We start from the raw sequence: 13,413 nt of genomic DNA, 5'->3' as shown, positions 1-13,413 counted from the left end.
AGAAACAAATTTTTGAGGGTCAACAAATTTTGTATCACAACAAACATTCGATCCCATTACTAATTTTGTTGTGGGGTCATTTTAACAGGCATGCGTATGGCTACACCTCATTTCTACCTTGTCTTGAAATCCCAGGTCAAGAAATGATTTTATTCTAGCTTGGAGAGATCCACACATTTGTAAACATTCCTTGTTTGGGATCTAGTCTTAAATTGTCTGAGGAAGCATAACATAGAACTTTGTAAATAGTCTTTATGGATTCTTGCGCTTGTATTTGTTTGTCTTTCGTATGGTTTTTTCTTTAAGTGATAATTTATGTACTTAAATAATGTGAAACCTCTCCAATATGGTTTGTACATATTTTTATTTTTTATAAATGCTTTCTTTTTATTTTAGAGAGAGAGAAAGAGAAAGGAAGAGAGAGGGGGAGAGAGAGAGAGATTTGTTTTTCCACTTACTTATGCATTCATCAGTTGATTCTTGTACGTGCCCTGACAGGGGATTAAACCCTCAACCTTGGCGTATTGTTACCATGCTCTAACCAACCGAGCTACCCAACCAGGGCTCTCTATATGTTTTACAGCCTCGTGATTCCCTTGGCAACTTGCTATAATATGTATTTTATATGTTGATTATGATTTATATCATGTGTATCACAATATTAGATATTTCAAAAAAAAAATTCCAGCAAGTTCATAGAACAAATTAGAAATAAGCAAACTAATATTTCATGTCAATATAAATATGAGAAATTTAAATGCTCTTGTAATATTGGTGTACAAAAGATTCATTCCATTTCTTTCTCCCAAATTGTAACATTTAAACTTTACTTGTGGATCTAAAGTTATAATTTGGGGTTTTTTAATAATCTGAGTGGTTTTTCTTCAACCATAAAATAAACCCTATAACGTTACTAAGATTTAACATAGTGAGCATGCTTGAATTCCTAAATATTGACTAAGAAAGGTGTTGTTTTCCCCCCCTGAAAATGCATCTGAAGCACTTTTCGTGAATCAATGTGAAAACTGTTTTGTAGGAATGCTGGCATTGGGGACAGTGCATTTGGTCAGCAAGCAGGGGGTGAGGCTGAAGAATGAGAGAAGAACAATATGCTTTCGTAGGGGTGTTGCTGTAGGGATACTTCAAGGAGAATGCCACTGGGAGAGTTGGAAATTCCCTTGGTGAACTTAGTGTTTGGTTTAGATACTGACTGAATCAGGACAACTTCCAAAATTTACTATAATAGACGAAAGAATATGAGAAAAACAAACTTCAAGACTCCTGGTGTGATAAAAGGTACTACTGTTGTTGTTGGTGGTGGTGGTGGTGGTGTGTATGTGTGTGTGTGTGTGTGTGTGTGTGTGTACTTTTTTTTTCTAATATAACTCCAATATGAATCTCTGGTATAACAAAATTGAGATTATGTAGAGTAGATTTTAAAATAACTCTGAGTTTAAAATTTTTCTTCCTGTTTTATCTAAACCTAAGACTAATGGAAGTGAAATGAATACTACTGATTTTTGCTCATAATGTCAGAAAACCTAAAACAGATATTTATAGTGAAAGTTGAATAGTGAAAATTTAAGGAATTTAAGGAAAATGTAAGGAATGCTAAGATAGGATGAAAGCCACATTTTAAAACAGAAACTTAGATGACTGATTAGTTATTTTTAAGACAGGGTTTCTAAAACAAAACTTAGATGACTGATTAGTTATCTTTAAGACAGGGTTTCTAAAACAGGAGACGTCAGTGCATAAATGTCTGCCATGTATGACAGAATTGAATATCTTCCTCAAGTAAAGCAACAAGACATACTCCTGAAGCCTGAATCTCTGATCAAAACTGTGTCATGGTCTGTGAATGACATATTTTCTTTTTGCTTCCAGTATTATTGCTTTTAAACTCAAATTTAAGGTACATTGGCTTATTGCTTTATGTGGCTATAATGGACTGAATGCATCTCCTCTTTAATTGTACTGTTTTCAGACATATTATACAATGTGAAGATGACTCAGAATTCCACCTCTTTACTACCATGTTTAGAGGATGGTAACCAGATGCATTCTAGTTTGCTTCTGGTATCAGAACAATTTTGTTTTCAGTAATGAGCCCTCAAACATAATTAAATAGCTGAGTCATTTTTCTTGCTAGAAAAGAATGTAGATATAGTAATATATTGATAACAAGCTTGCTCTTGATATATACTGGTGATTTCTAAAATTTTATATGAGTACATGCATTCTTATAGCTGATTGAAATCTAAATCTGGTGTTTGGTTATATATACAAACACCAAAATATTATATGTGTTTTCTTTCTTTTATATCTTTACATTGGTATATATAACTTTTATTTAGCTCTAATTGTTCTGAATTTCCTGGGAATAATTCAGTTGAAATAATGTACTTCAATCTACACTAATTTAAAATTATATCCTGAAGGATATGAGTAAAACAATCATATAACAACCAAAATTAATGTAATATAATATATTATTATATATGATATATTATATATTCTTTTCCCAAAGATATAATTAAAATAATCATTCCAAAAAATTACAAGAGTTTCTTTTTAAGTTGGGAGAGTCTTTATGCTGCTTATTACCTCTTCCTAAGATTTCTCATCATATCTCCCCTCGCTCACCTTCCACCTGCGCACATGGATGGAAGTCAAGTCTTCCTTTCTCCTAAATGTCTGGAACTCACCTCAGGTGATTTGAGAAACGGCTGGTTTAAGAACATAGAGAGCAGTGGTCTGTGGAAAACTGGGAGAGGTTGTGTCACCCCCCCAAAACACTCACATTAAAATGCTTTCTTAGGACGTTGCGGATGGAAGAAAACCCACTGTGGGCACAGATCTGGCCCACATGCTGATTCTGGATTTTGCAACCGCTGTTTCTCATTTATGTAGGCTCCTGGCCAGTGAAAAGTAGGAGCTGGAAGACGATCAGTGCAGGAGAGGCCAACAGGTGAAGGTCACATGGAGGTCAGACAGAGGGCAGGACGAGAGTGGTTGCAGGAGGCGTCTGGTTGCAGAAGGGAGAGGCGCCTTTGTGCAGCAGGCAGAGGGCAGAAAGGCAGACAGATGGGAGCTCAGTTGGTTGGACTGAGAAAGCGGATGAGTTGGTGAGAAACCAGTTACTCTGGTAGAAAGAGTAAGACGTCTGAGCCAATGCGGTGGCTCTGAGCAATGGGCCGTCGCACAGAGGCGAGGCCTTTCCTTACCCTTTCTTCAGACTTTCTTCTTTGCTGCCACACTTCTGATCCAGTCCTCAGAGAAGGGCACCAGTGGGCCTTGGGAACTGTGTTGATTTCTACATAAACGGAGAAGGCAGCATCTCATAGTGGGAAGGGGTTTGGCTTTGGTTTCAGACAAACAAGGGAGTGAATGTTGGTTTCCTCTGTAGCACAGGAAGGAGATGGGGGCTGCTATGCTCCTGGGCAGTTGGAAGGAGCCAGTTCTTCAGGTCAGTAGTTAACATTGTAGCTGGTGGAACACATGCTGTGGGGTGCAGCCCAGGTCCTGCCCTTTAGTTCAGAGTCTCTCATTCCCCAGCGACCCAGAATTATCTGCCGAAGGCTCACAGCCGAGACCCTCTCCAGGATGCATCCCCAGCCCAAGGGATCTGCCTCATCTTAGTTATGCCCCCTCCCCAGGGCAGCCCATATCCTGTGAGTGGTTGATGCCTGGGTACAGAGTTCTTGCCTTTCCCTCAATTTAGGAATCTCCAAAAGACTGCCACAGCTTCCGAGACGTAACTGCACCTCAGCTCCGCATCTTTCTTTGCCCAATCCTGCTTCCCACATGCTTTTCTGGTTGTTGTTAGTCCTTATCTGAGGATATTTTCCCATTGATTTTTAGATAGAGTGGAAGGAAGTTGGGGAGGGGGAAAGAAAGTAAAAGATAAACATTAATGTGAGACACATTGATCAGTTGCCTTCTGCACAGCCCCGACTGTTGCCAGGGATTGAACTTGCAACCCAGGTACATACTCTTGATCAGGAATCCAACTCTCCACCCTTCGGTCTGTGGACCAATGCTCTAACTGCTGAGCCAAACTGACCAAGGCTTCCTCACTCCCCAAAACCTCCTGCTGACGAAATTCCTTCCAGAGTTGGTCCCTGTTAGCCTGACCTGTGATACATGATACCACCAAGGCTGATTCTCATATAGAGCTGTGGAAAGGAAAATTATTGTGTGCATCTGTGTGTGAGCCAATGTGTATATACCTCTGGTTAGATTCTGTTCCCTGCTCTGTGGAGGGTGCTGGAGCAGGGGTGAGGCGGGCTGAGACTGGGGGGTGGAAGAGGTTGGAGAACTGAAGGCAGGAGGTCAAGGAGTCACTAGGAGAAGTCCTTAGAGCTGGTAGCTCAGAAGGAGGTGCAGCATACAGTCTAGTGTGGAGGTGCTCTCTCTATTGGCTGGATTGGAGCTAATGTGGTGTGGTGCAGGGGTCAGAAGGACTTAGTCTGCCTCTGACACTTACTTGCTGAGACATATGACTTCTGAAACTAGGTTGTTTTATCTGTGACTGGGGATAATGTCAGATAATATCTCTAGGGTTTGGTCAAGATCCGATGATATATATAGAACGGTATTCTGGAGACCCCAGTGGGCAATGGGGGCGTGAAGGGGTAGAGAGAAAGGAGTGAAACAGGCTTTGGAGAGACCCAGAGCCACGCACTGCCACTCGCTGCCATGCTGTTGCCTTGGGCAAGTTGATTACCCTTGGTAGCCCAGTCTCCTTGCCTGTGAAATCAGGGTGGGAGGTGGGGAGAAATATTTTCCCATAGGGTTCTTGCGAATTAGGTAATGTGCATAATGTATGCGACTGTATGACTGCCCCATGATAAGTTCTAAACAGATTACAGTTATTATTATTAAAAATCAACTTAAAAATAATATGTTGCCATATAAATAAGCTTGAACTTGTGGTTTGGGGCCGATACCCAGGAAATCCATGGTGAGGCTCACTAGCTGCTGCCTCATGAGGGAGCCCCCGCAGCTGGCGCCGGGGTCATAGGTTCTGTGATTCTATATATTTTTCTTTACGGGGAAGGTCACTGATGCCATCCCCCACCCCCACCCCAGGCCCGAAGCAACCAAAGCTGCAGCACCATCTGGGGCTCTGAGCGCCACTGCACATTGAGGCAGGTTTTCTCGGTGGCTGACTGAACGTTACGTGCTGGGTTCCACGTGTCTGCGATGGGCATTTCCAGCATTCGCGCCTCCAACTCTGATCTGACCTTCACTTTCAGATTTACTCCTTGAATTTCTTTTTATCATTTCAAATTTAGGAATTTCAGTGTTAAAATTGTAGCTCTCTTTACATTTGCTTAAGAGGACATGCACTAAATATAATATGATATGATATGATATGATGATATGATATGATATGATATGATATGATATAATATAATATAATATAATATAATATAATATAATATAATATAATATGAGAAACTGTGTCAAGTTATTTTATTTCTGCTTGCATATTGAGAAAAACAATAGAGAGGGGAAAAAAGTCTGATCGGAGGTTGAGAATAAGGAATAAGATACAAAATTCCAAAATATGGGATTGTAATATTTAACCTGCTTAAGACAAAGGGCAATAATTTAATGGGGAAAAAAACAAAAACAAAAACAATTGAACTTTGAAATCACCAGCTGGGAAAAGTTATATTTATTTGGGAGAACTGTATGTTTTTTAAAAGCCTAGACTAAATATTAAGTAAAAAATGTATTAACTCTGTGATCAGCTACTCTTTCCTCTCCTATCCAAAATAAAATACTGTATTTTGATTGATTAAAAGACTAGTATTAAATGACAATTTCATGTTTAAAAAGTGGTTGGCCCTGGCCGGTTTGGCTCAGCGGTTAGAGCGTCGGTCTGCTGTCCAGAGAGACCTGGGTTTGGTTTGGGAACATGCCTCAGTTGCTGTTTGTCCCTGGCCCTGGTTGGTCGTGCAGGAGGCAGGCACTCGATGTGTCCCTTTCACGTCAATGTTTCTCTCTCTCTCTTCCTCTCTTTCCCTCCCACTCTATCTGAACAAAAAAATGGAAAAATGTCCTTGGGTGAGGATAAAAAAAAAATGGTTGCACAAAGATGGTATTTCAGGAAATTTTTCAATACCCGCTTTCCTTCGGCGGTGCTGCTATTGCTCAGCACTCACCACAGGAAAAGATTTCAAAGCTGTGGTACCTGTCTTGCAAAATCAGGAGAAATGCCACTTTTTACAACAGAGAGGCGGGTGGCAAGTTTGCCCAGCATCAGCTTGAAGCTCTTCTGAAGGCTTCTGTGTTCTCTGATTGGAAATGATGCTTCATCAAGGAGATCAGTCGTCTTTGCTGCTTTTAAAAAATGATTTGCCTTTATATCTAATTGATTAGGAGAAATTGTCCGTGTTGAAGCAGCATTTTCTCCTAGCTGCTATCCTAGCAAACAGTGGGGGCTGGCTCTCATTTTCTGCACGACATGTTGCCTTTCATTTCATATCCGTGGTCTTTGTTCTAGCCACTCACTGATTGATGTCACTCTCTGTTCTCCTGTGCGCTGCGTGTACAGAACTTGGGCTATGGTCTGCTGTGCCTTGATTCCGGCCCTCCCTGCTGGGCTGGGAGGGGCCGCAGCCACCCTCTCAGCTGGCACCCCCCGCTGGTTGGAGTGGGTGCTTGCACACGGAGGGGCACAACAGCATTTATTAAATAAGTGAGTCAAGTAATCAGCAACTGAATCGGGTGGAAATTAGATCAGAGTAGGAGTCAGCTTCTTAAATTCAGGCCACGGTTCTGCAAGTCTCTGGCCTTTATTCCAGTTTCTCAATTTCTGGCCTATGTCTTAACTCCCAGCTTCATTTCCTTGTTAACAATTGGGCTACTGATACCTCCTCTGTCTACTCGTCCAGGTCCAGGCCCTTGGTAACCTGAACCCAATGAGAATATACAGGGAAACATGAAGTCAAATGTTATGAAGACATAAGGTCTTTTCATTGATTCACTACGTGATCGTTTTCTCTTGCAATGTTGTATATCCACAAACAGAGGAAGGAAAAAGTGATAAGAAAACAAAAACAAAGTTCTGTCAAAACTATTCAGATTGGTTATCTTTGTTGAGAAGTGGAGCTCTGGAAGAAGCCGCTGGTGGGGGTCGCCACGAGGAACTCTCTCTTTCCACTCTCGTTCAACTGCTGTTTCCTCTCTCTTCATTTCGGTTATTCCTCTTCTGCAGGGCAGACCTCTGCCGTGTGCTGTTCTACTCTATGCACAATTCCTTATGCAAAAGTGCAAGGGCCCAGCTTTGTTTTCAAATTCAGAATCTTTTGAATTTTAGGAATATATGGGGGGCTTACCATATAATATGTATCATACTCAACCAGCAGTTTGCGATCCCAGACATTAATATTTCTGCAGAGAAAAGTATGGATTTTAATAGTAAGTGGGATAAAGAAAGATTATAAACAACTTCTCAATTCTCTTTTTTTCCCATCAAATGATTTTATTAAAATTTTATGAAATTGAGAGCTATTGAAAGATCCAAGGTTGGTGCCTCTGTTACCTTCTCTTTCCCACACCGCCATCCACACCAAATTAAAAGTCCTCATTTAAAGGAAACCTTCCCTTCCCCCTACCGTTGTACCTACAGGGAGTAACCTGCTGCCAGGGTCACTGCCTGGCACATGTCTGATGGATGTGCCTTTAAAAAACCAGCCATACTTAAGGGCCTTCCAACCAAATACATTAAAATTCTTTAAAGATTTAAATTTTTTTTTTTTTGACTGACTGGCATGTGCTGTATGCTCTTCCTGGCCTGACAGCAATAAAATTCACGTTATAAGAAATGGCTCAGACTATTTTTAACTAGCAACAACCCACTGAAGCTGATCAAGTACTTCTTGTTTTATTTTTTAAAGTTCTGGAAATATTTTTTAAAAGCTTAAAATAGTAAACCAAACCAAGCACAATACGAGGATATCCACACCCTCTCCCCTCCCACCCACTCCCCACCGCATCAGCCCGAACTTTCCAGATCGAATGACAGAGCATCTCAGACATCACAGGCTATTTCATTCAGACTGGAAAAATCGTGTAATTTCTATATAACCTTTCAGCACTTCTTCACTAAATGTATCTCCGGGTAAAGATTTTTGCCTAAATAAATATATAAACTATGGGAATAACCCAATATGATAATAATATGATGATAACTTTTTGAAATAGTTCATTGGACAATAATGATTCAATTGTAACATACATACATTTTCAAATGTTCATGCCAGTAAATTTTCAAAATTAGATGCCAAGTGCACAGTTTAAACCAGTGATTCTAAACTGGGGTAATTTCCCCCAGCAGAAATTTGACAATGTCGAGATATTTTTGATGTCACAACGTAAGGCAATGGGGAAGAGGGCTGCTACTGGAGTTGAATGGGTAGAGGCCAAGGATGCTGCTGAACATCTTATAATACACAGGACAGCCTCTCACAACAAAGAATTATCCTGTCCCAAATGTCAATCGTTGTGAGGCTGAGGAACGCTAACTTAGGAATCGAGATAATTATATTCTTCTCATTCCTTAGGTCTTAACTTTTAAGGGAGATGGTACTACATTTTGCAAATGTAACTGCAATGAAACAGGGCTGTTGGAATCTAGTCATTGGTTTTACAGACAAGAGAAATTCACCTCCAATTCAAAAAATCTTAAGAGCAGCATGTCTTTACTGACATTTGCTTGGGAAAAACATCAAAGAGTGATTAGAGCACTCAGCATAGGCAACACTCCCCAGAAGTTCTGTTCACTCATTTTACCCCCCAAGCCACTCCTCCGGTAGCGCGTGATCGCTTCCCTCCTCTGCTCTGCCATCTCCCATCATCTGCGATGGGATGTATGCGGAATAACTTTGGATGCTCTTGTTTCTTGCCACTTTTTTTTTTTTCTCCATTACTCATCTGCTCAGAACATCAAAGGTCCAGGAGGAGAGGGACGCACGCCAGCAAGCCTAGAACCCTTTCATTGTAGAAGACAGAGAGAAGAGGGATGGGAATGAGGGTCAGGGCATCAAAAGTGTGGGTGTGGCCCTGGCTAGTGTGCTAAGTGGTTAGAGCACCAGCCTGTGCGCTGAAGGGTCTCAGATATAATTCCCAGTCAGGGACGTGCCCCTGGGTCACAGGTTCGCGTGTAGGAGGCAACCACTGGATGTGAGCCATTGATGTTTCTCTCTCTCTCTCCCTCTCCCATCCCTCTCTTCCACTTTTTCTCTAAAAAAAGTATGTGTGTGTTACACAAGCAAATGCCTTTGTTCAGATAGCCTGTACTATGTAACAACCACTCCAAAAATGTGTGGATTAAAACAATCACAGTCTATTAAGTCTCACTATCTGTGGGATGAGCGGTTAGTTTACTGTGAAGCATAGCTGATTTGCTCAGGACCCATTTATAAGGCAATGTACCAGGTGGGGGGGAGTCTCTAGGGAGATGTGGAGAGCAAAATGCTTTCTTCACGTGAAATTTATAATCAAGTCATGTATGGAGTATGGGAAACAAGAAAGGAACAGGTGCATCAACCTCGAAGCCTAGGGCAGGTCTCAGTTTGCTGCCCTCTCCTGAGCTGAGTTTGCTGCAGATTAGCTGAGCTAGAAGGTCCAAGATAACCTCCTGCAGTTCCTTGCGGCTAGGAGACAGGACATCTCAATTTGTCTTCACATGGACCTTTGTCCTCCCGCTTTCCTTTCATGTGGTTTTAGGATAGTGATGTAGGACATCTAAGGACATCTAAAAATGGAAACTGCAGGATTTCTACGGGCCTAGACTCAGATGACATAAATTTGTTTCTGTTACATTATTAATCAAAGCAAGTACAAAACAAGATCAGATTCGAAGAGAGGGGAAATCAGTTCTACTTTTTGATGAGATGAAGGGCAAAGCCACATTGCAAAGGAAGATGCACGTAGTGAAGGAAGACAAGAGAATTTTGTTATCATAATTTTACATTTATTCTGGGGTCACCATCATATGTATTATTTCTACATCAAAACACAGGTATCCCCTCTCGAGACATCAAAAGTCTTATCCAATTATGGTATCAAGCTCCAAGTTTAGTATCATATGGTCTGTATCTGGTCCAGGGACAGATAAGCTCCTCAGGTGTAATTTCATTCAATCTCCACACTTATAAATTTAAAACAGAGGTTACTGCTCCCTATTTACCCAACATGCAATGATGAGGCAGGGAAATAGGCATTTCAGTAGATGCTTCTGTCCAAAGAAGGGAGAATGAAAGGGAGATAGCATCATGGTCCAGAGTAATTCTGAAATCCAGCCTGGCTCAAGCAGCCAGTTCCTTTAACCCAGCGTCCCAAATATCTGCGTTCGACATGTCAGTTGGGCTGCACTCTCATCTGGGGACTGAGCTAGGAAAGACCCATTTTCGAACTCAGAATTTATTTCCTTGCTGCTGTAAGACGCGGAGAGGGGGGTAGCGTCTCATTGGCTCTTGACCAGAGACCATCCTCATCCTCACTCATTAAATCAGCCAGCATGGGCAGTTCACAGCACACGTTTACTTCTTCAAGCCAGCAGGAGAATGTCTCACTCCAGTCGGCTAAGATAGAATCTTACAGAAAGTAGTATGTTCATGAGAGTGCAATCCCATCACCTTTGCCATATGCCATTGATTAGAAGCACGTCACAGGTTCTGCCTGCAGTCCACCTGCATGAAGGTGTAGACTCCACAAGGGAGAATCTTTGGAAGTCACCAAGAGAGTGTTCACCTCTCTCCCCATCTGGGTGAAGTCCCTGTAATGCCTTGTGTGTGCAGATATCTTATGACATTGTTGTGTAACCTTCTGCTGTGCATGTACCCATTCTGGTCTGTCTCCACCTCTAGATATTTTGTGGCAGAGATGTTGCCCTGTTCACCTTTCTACATCTCTTTGCATCTAGCATAAAACTTGGCACTTTTTTTGGCCTCAGTGAATTTTTTAAATGTGTTTTTTAATTGATTTTATTAGAGAGAGAATGGGAGAGAGAGAGAGAAACATCGATGTGAGAGAGAAACATTGATCAGCTGCATCTTGCAGGCCCCCGACTGGGAATTGAGCCTTCAACCCGGGCATGTGCCCTGACCGGGAAATAGAACCGAGATCTCTCAGTCCATGGGACAATGCTCAATCCACTGAGCCACATTGTCCGGGTGGACTCAGTGAACTTTTTTGTTGTTGTTGTTGTTCAGGTAGAAAGGGAGGGAGAGAGAGGAACAGAGAGAGAGAGAAACATCGACGTGAAAGGGATACATCGAGTGGTCGCCACCCGCACAACCAACCAGGGCCGGGGACAAACTGCAACCGAGGTACATGCCCTTAGTGGGAACCGAACCCGGGTCTCTCCGGACCTCAGACCGATGCTCTAACCGCTGAGCCAAACCGGCCAGGGCTCAGTGAACTTTTTATAAACAGTGTATTGAGCTATAATTGTTCAGTGAACTTGCAATAAGTGAATGAAGCTAAACATAGGGCTAACATATTGTAAATTTTAGAGCACTTGTTGATAATTCTTAAAGGAATAGTCTAATATATTGAAGTTGACTCTCCTTTTAAGCAATAATTGGTAAAATGAATGAGAAGATAAAATAATATTATGATTGTTTCTAGAGCTGTGTATTATGATTTTTAAAAAAATATTACTTCATGACATACTGTGTTACCTAATTGGATTTCTTTTTTCCTCCTAGATGAGCAAGAGATAGTACAAAAACGCACTTTCACCAAATGGATCAACTCTCATCTGGCCAAGGTAAAGGAAACTACCTGGAGTTCTGTGGTTACCTAGCTTGAGCCAATAAATCATTAACTGTGCAGTATAAAGTAATGCTGCTTCTGCATTTGCAATTACTAATTGTCAATCCTATCGGTTTGACGGTCGCCTCTAGGTAGCATTTGCTCACATTGCCTCTGGGGAAAAATGAAAGGATTCCTGGAGTCAAGAGCAGTTACTGCATGTCACTTCCAGGAAGCTTGATGAAATATTCATCCAGTTATTTCTTCTGTACTAATGTGTGTGCCATAAGAAAAGGAGAATTTGTGCTGGATTTTTGTTTTTGTGTTTGCTTTGACTTGGAGCAGAAAGAAACAACGAGTTATCTACCCTGAGCAGAGAACTTTATCTGAGGAGTTATGACAGTGTCTCGTCCCCCTCGTAAGTGCTTTGATAGGAAAGTGGCATGACATTAGGAAGATTAATTATTGTGAGATTATTGACACTGACATTAGACTGTACAGGTGACTGTATTTGTACTGTGTATGACTTTGAACATAAATACTAGTATGAAACAAATTTCAATATAGCTACATTACAATAAAATAATCCTTTATTATGTTGATGAAAAAATATGTAAACCAGGAAAAAAATGTTGCATGTGTAAAAATAAACACAGACAAGGGGACCGTTGTCTGACTCGAGCAGAGACCCTTTGCGGAGAGCTGTGCCTACCGTGTGCGAGGCAGAGCCCTGTGAGCCGTCTTTGATAAGGCACTTCCCCGAAGTCTCTTTTATAGTTAGAAGCAAACAAAACGTGTCCGATTGTACAAATTAACTGCTTACTGTGTATCTATAAGAGGCTTTGGAGACAGAAAAAAAATTAGCAAGACGCTTTCCCAGGCCTTGAAAAGCTCAGCATCCAGCCAAGACTGAAGACAAAAAGAATGTGTCTGTACACGGGATGACCTGGGATTGTCTCCCCTCTAATCCCTTCCCTAAAGCCCCGTGACGAGAAGGGAGCTCTCCAGCCCAGTGCTGGAGCCAGAGTCCGCCCTGGGGAGAGGCAGCAAATGTCTGTCATCTTCTTAGGTCACAGCTGTGCCAGCCAGCAGTCACTCACGCTGCACAACTGTCATCCGGCGGGAAAGTTATTTTTTCCTAAAAGGAAAATAGAGTTATTGTTTTCTTTTTGCATTGTTAAATAATATTACAATAAACCTCTTATAAGTGTAGAGAAAGTAAAAAATCACCTGAAACCTCACAGTCCTGACATAACGATCGTAACATGAGATACTGATCTGTATGCCTGTGTTTCACGCGGCACATCTTTCTACATCAACATGGTTTCAGAGCCACACAGTCATTTTAATGGATGGACATTTTTTTATTATAAATATAATAAAATTATTTACAAATTATAAATCATAAATTACCCAGTAGCCTATACATGGCCATTTATGAGGTTTCCAATTTTTTAATATTATATAAAATCCTACATTGAAAGCCCTTGAGCCTATATCTTTATACACTGGTGTGATTTTTCTTAGGGTAAGTTTCTAGAAGTGGGTGGCTAGTCAGTAGGCATACATGTTTATAATTTTAATATATACCAAGAGCTTATGTGAACATCCATTCCCTTATGCTAGCAACCCACTTTC

General features: G+C 41.2%; 1 protein-coding gene across 1 annotated transcript in view; it reads left to right on the top strand.

The window, feature by feature from the left end:
• The window catches only part of SYNE1 (spectrin repeat containing nuclear envelope protein 1), a 409,429-nt gene that overhangs the window by 50,699 nt on the left and 345,317 nt on the right, over positions 1 to 13,413 (top strand). The window contains exon 3 of the mRNA XM_036249358.1: positions 11,730 to 11,791. Within this exon, the coding sequence (XP_036105251.1) occupies positions 11,730 to 11,791 (62 nt within the window). The remainder of the gene's footprint in view (positions 1 to 11,729; positions 11,792 to 13,413) is intronic.

Source organism: Molossus molossus, unplaced genomic scaffold (genome assembly GCF_014108415.1).
Source record: "Molossus molossus isolate mMolMol1 unplaced genomic scaffold, mMolMol1.p scaffold_m16_p_8, whole genome shotgun sequence".
Classification (NCBI taxonomy): Eukaryota; Metazoa; Chordata; class Mammalia; order Chiroptera; family Molossidae; genus Molossus; species Molossus molossus.
Note: the sequence above shows the minus strand (reverse complement) of the source record. Positions and strands in the feature narration are given on the sequence as shown.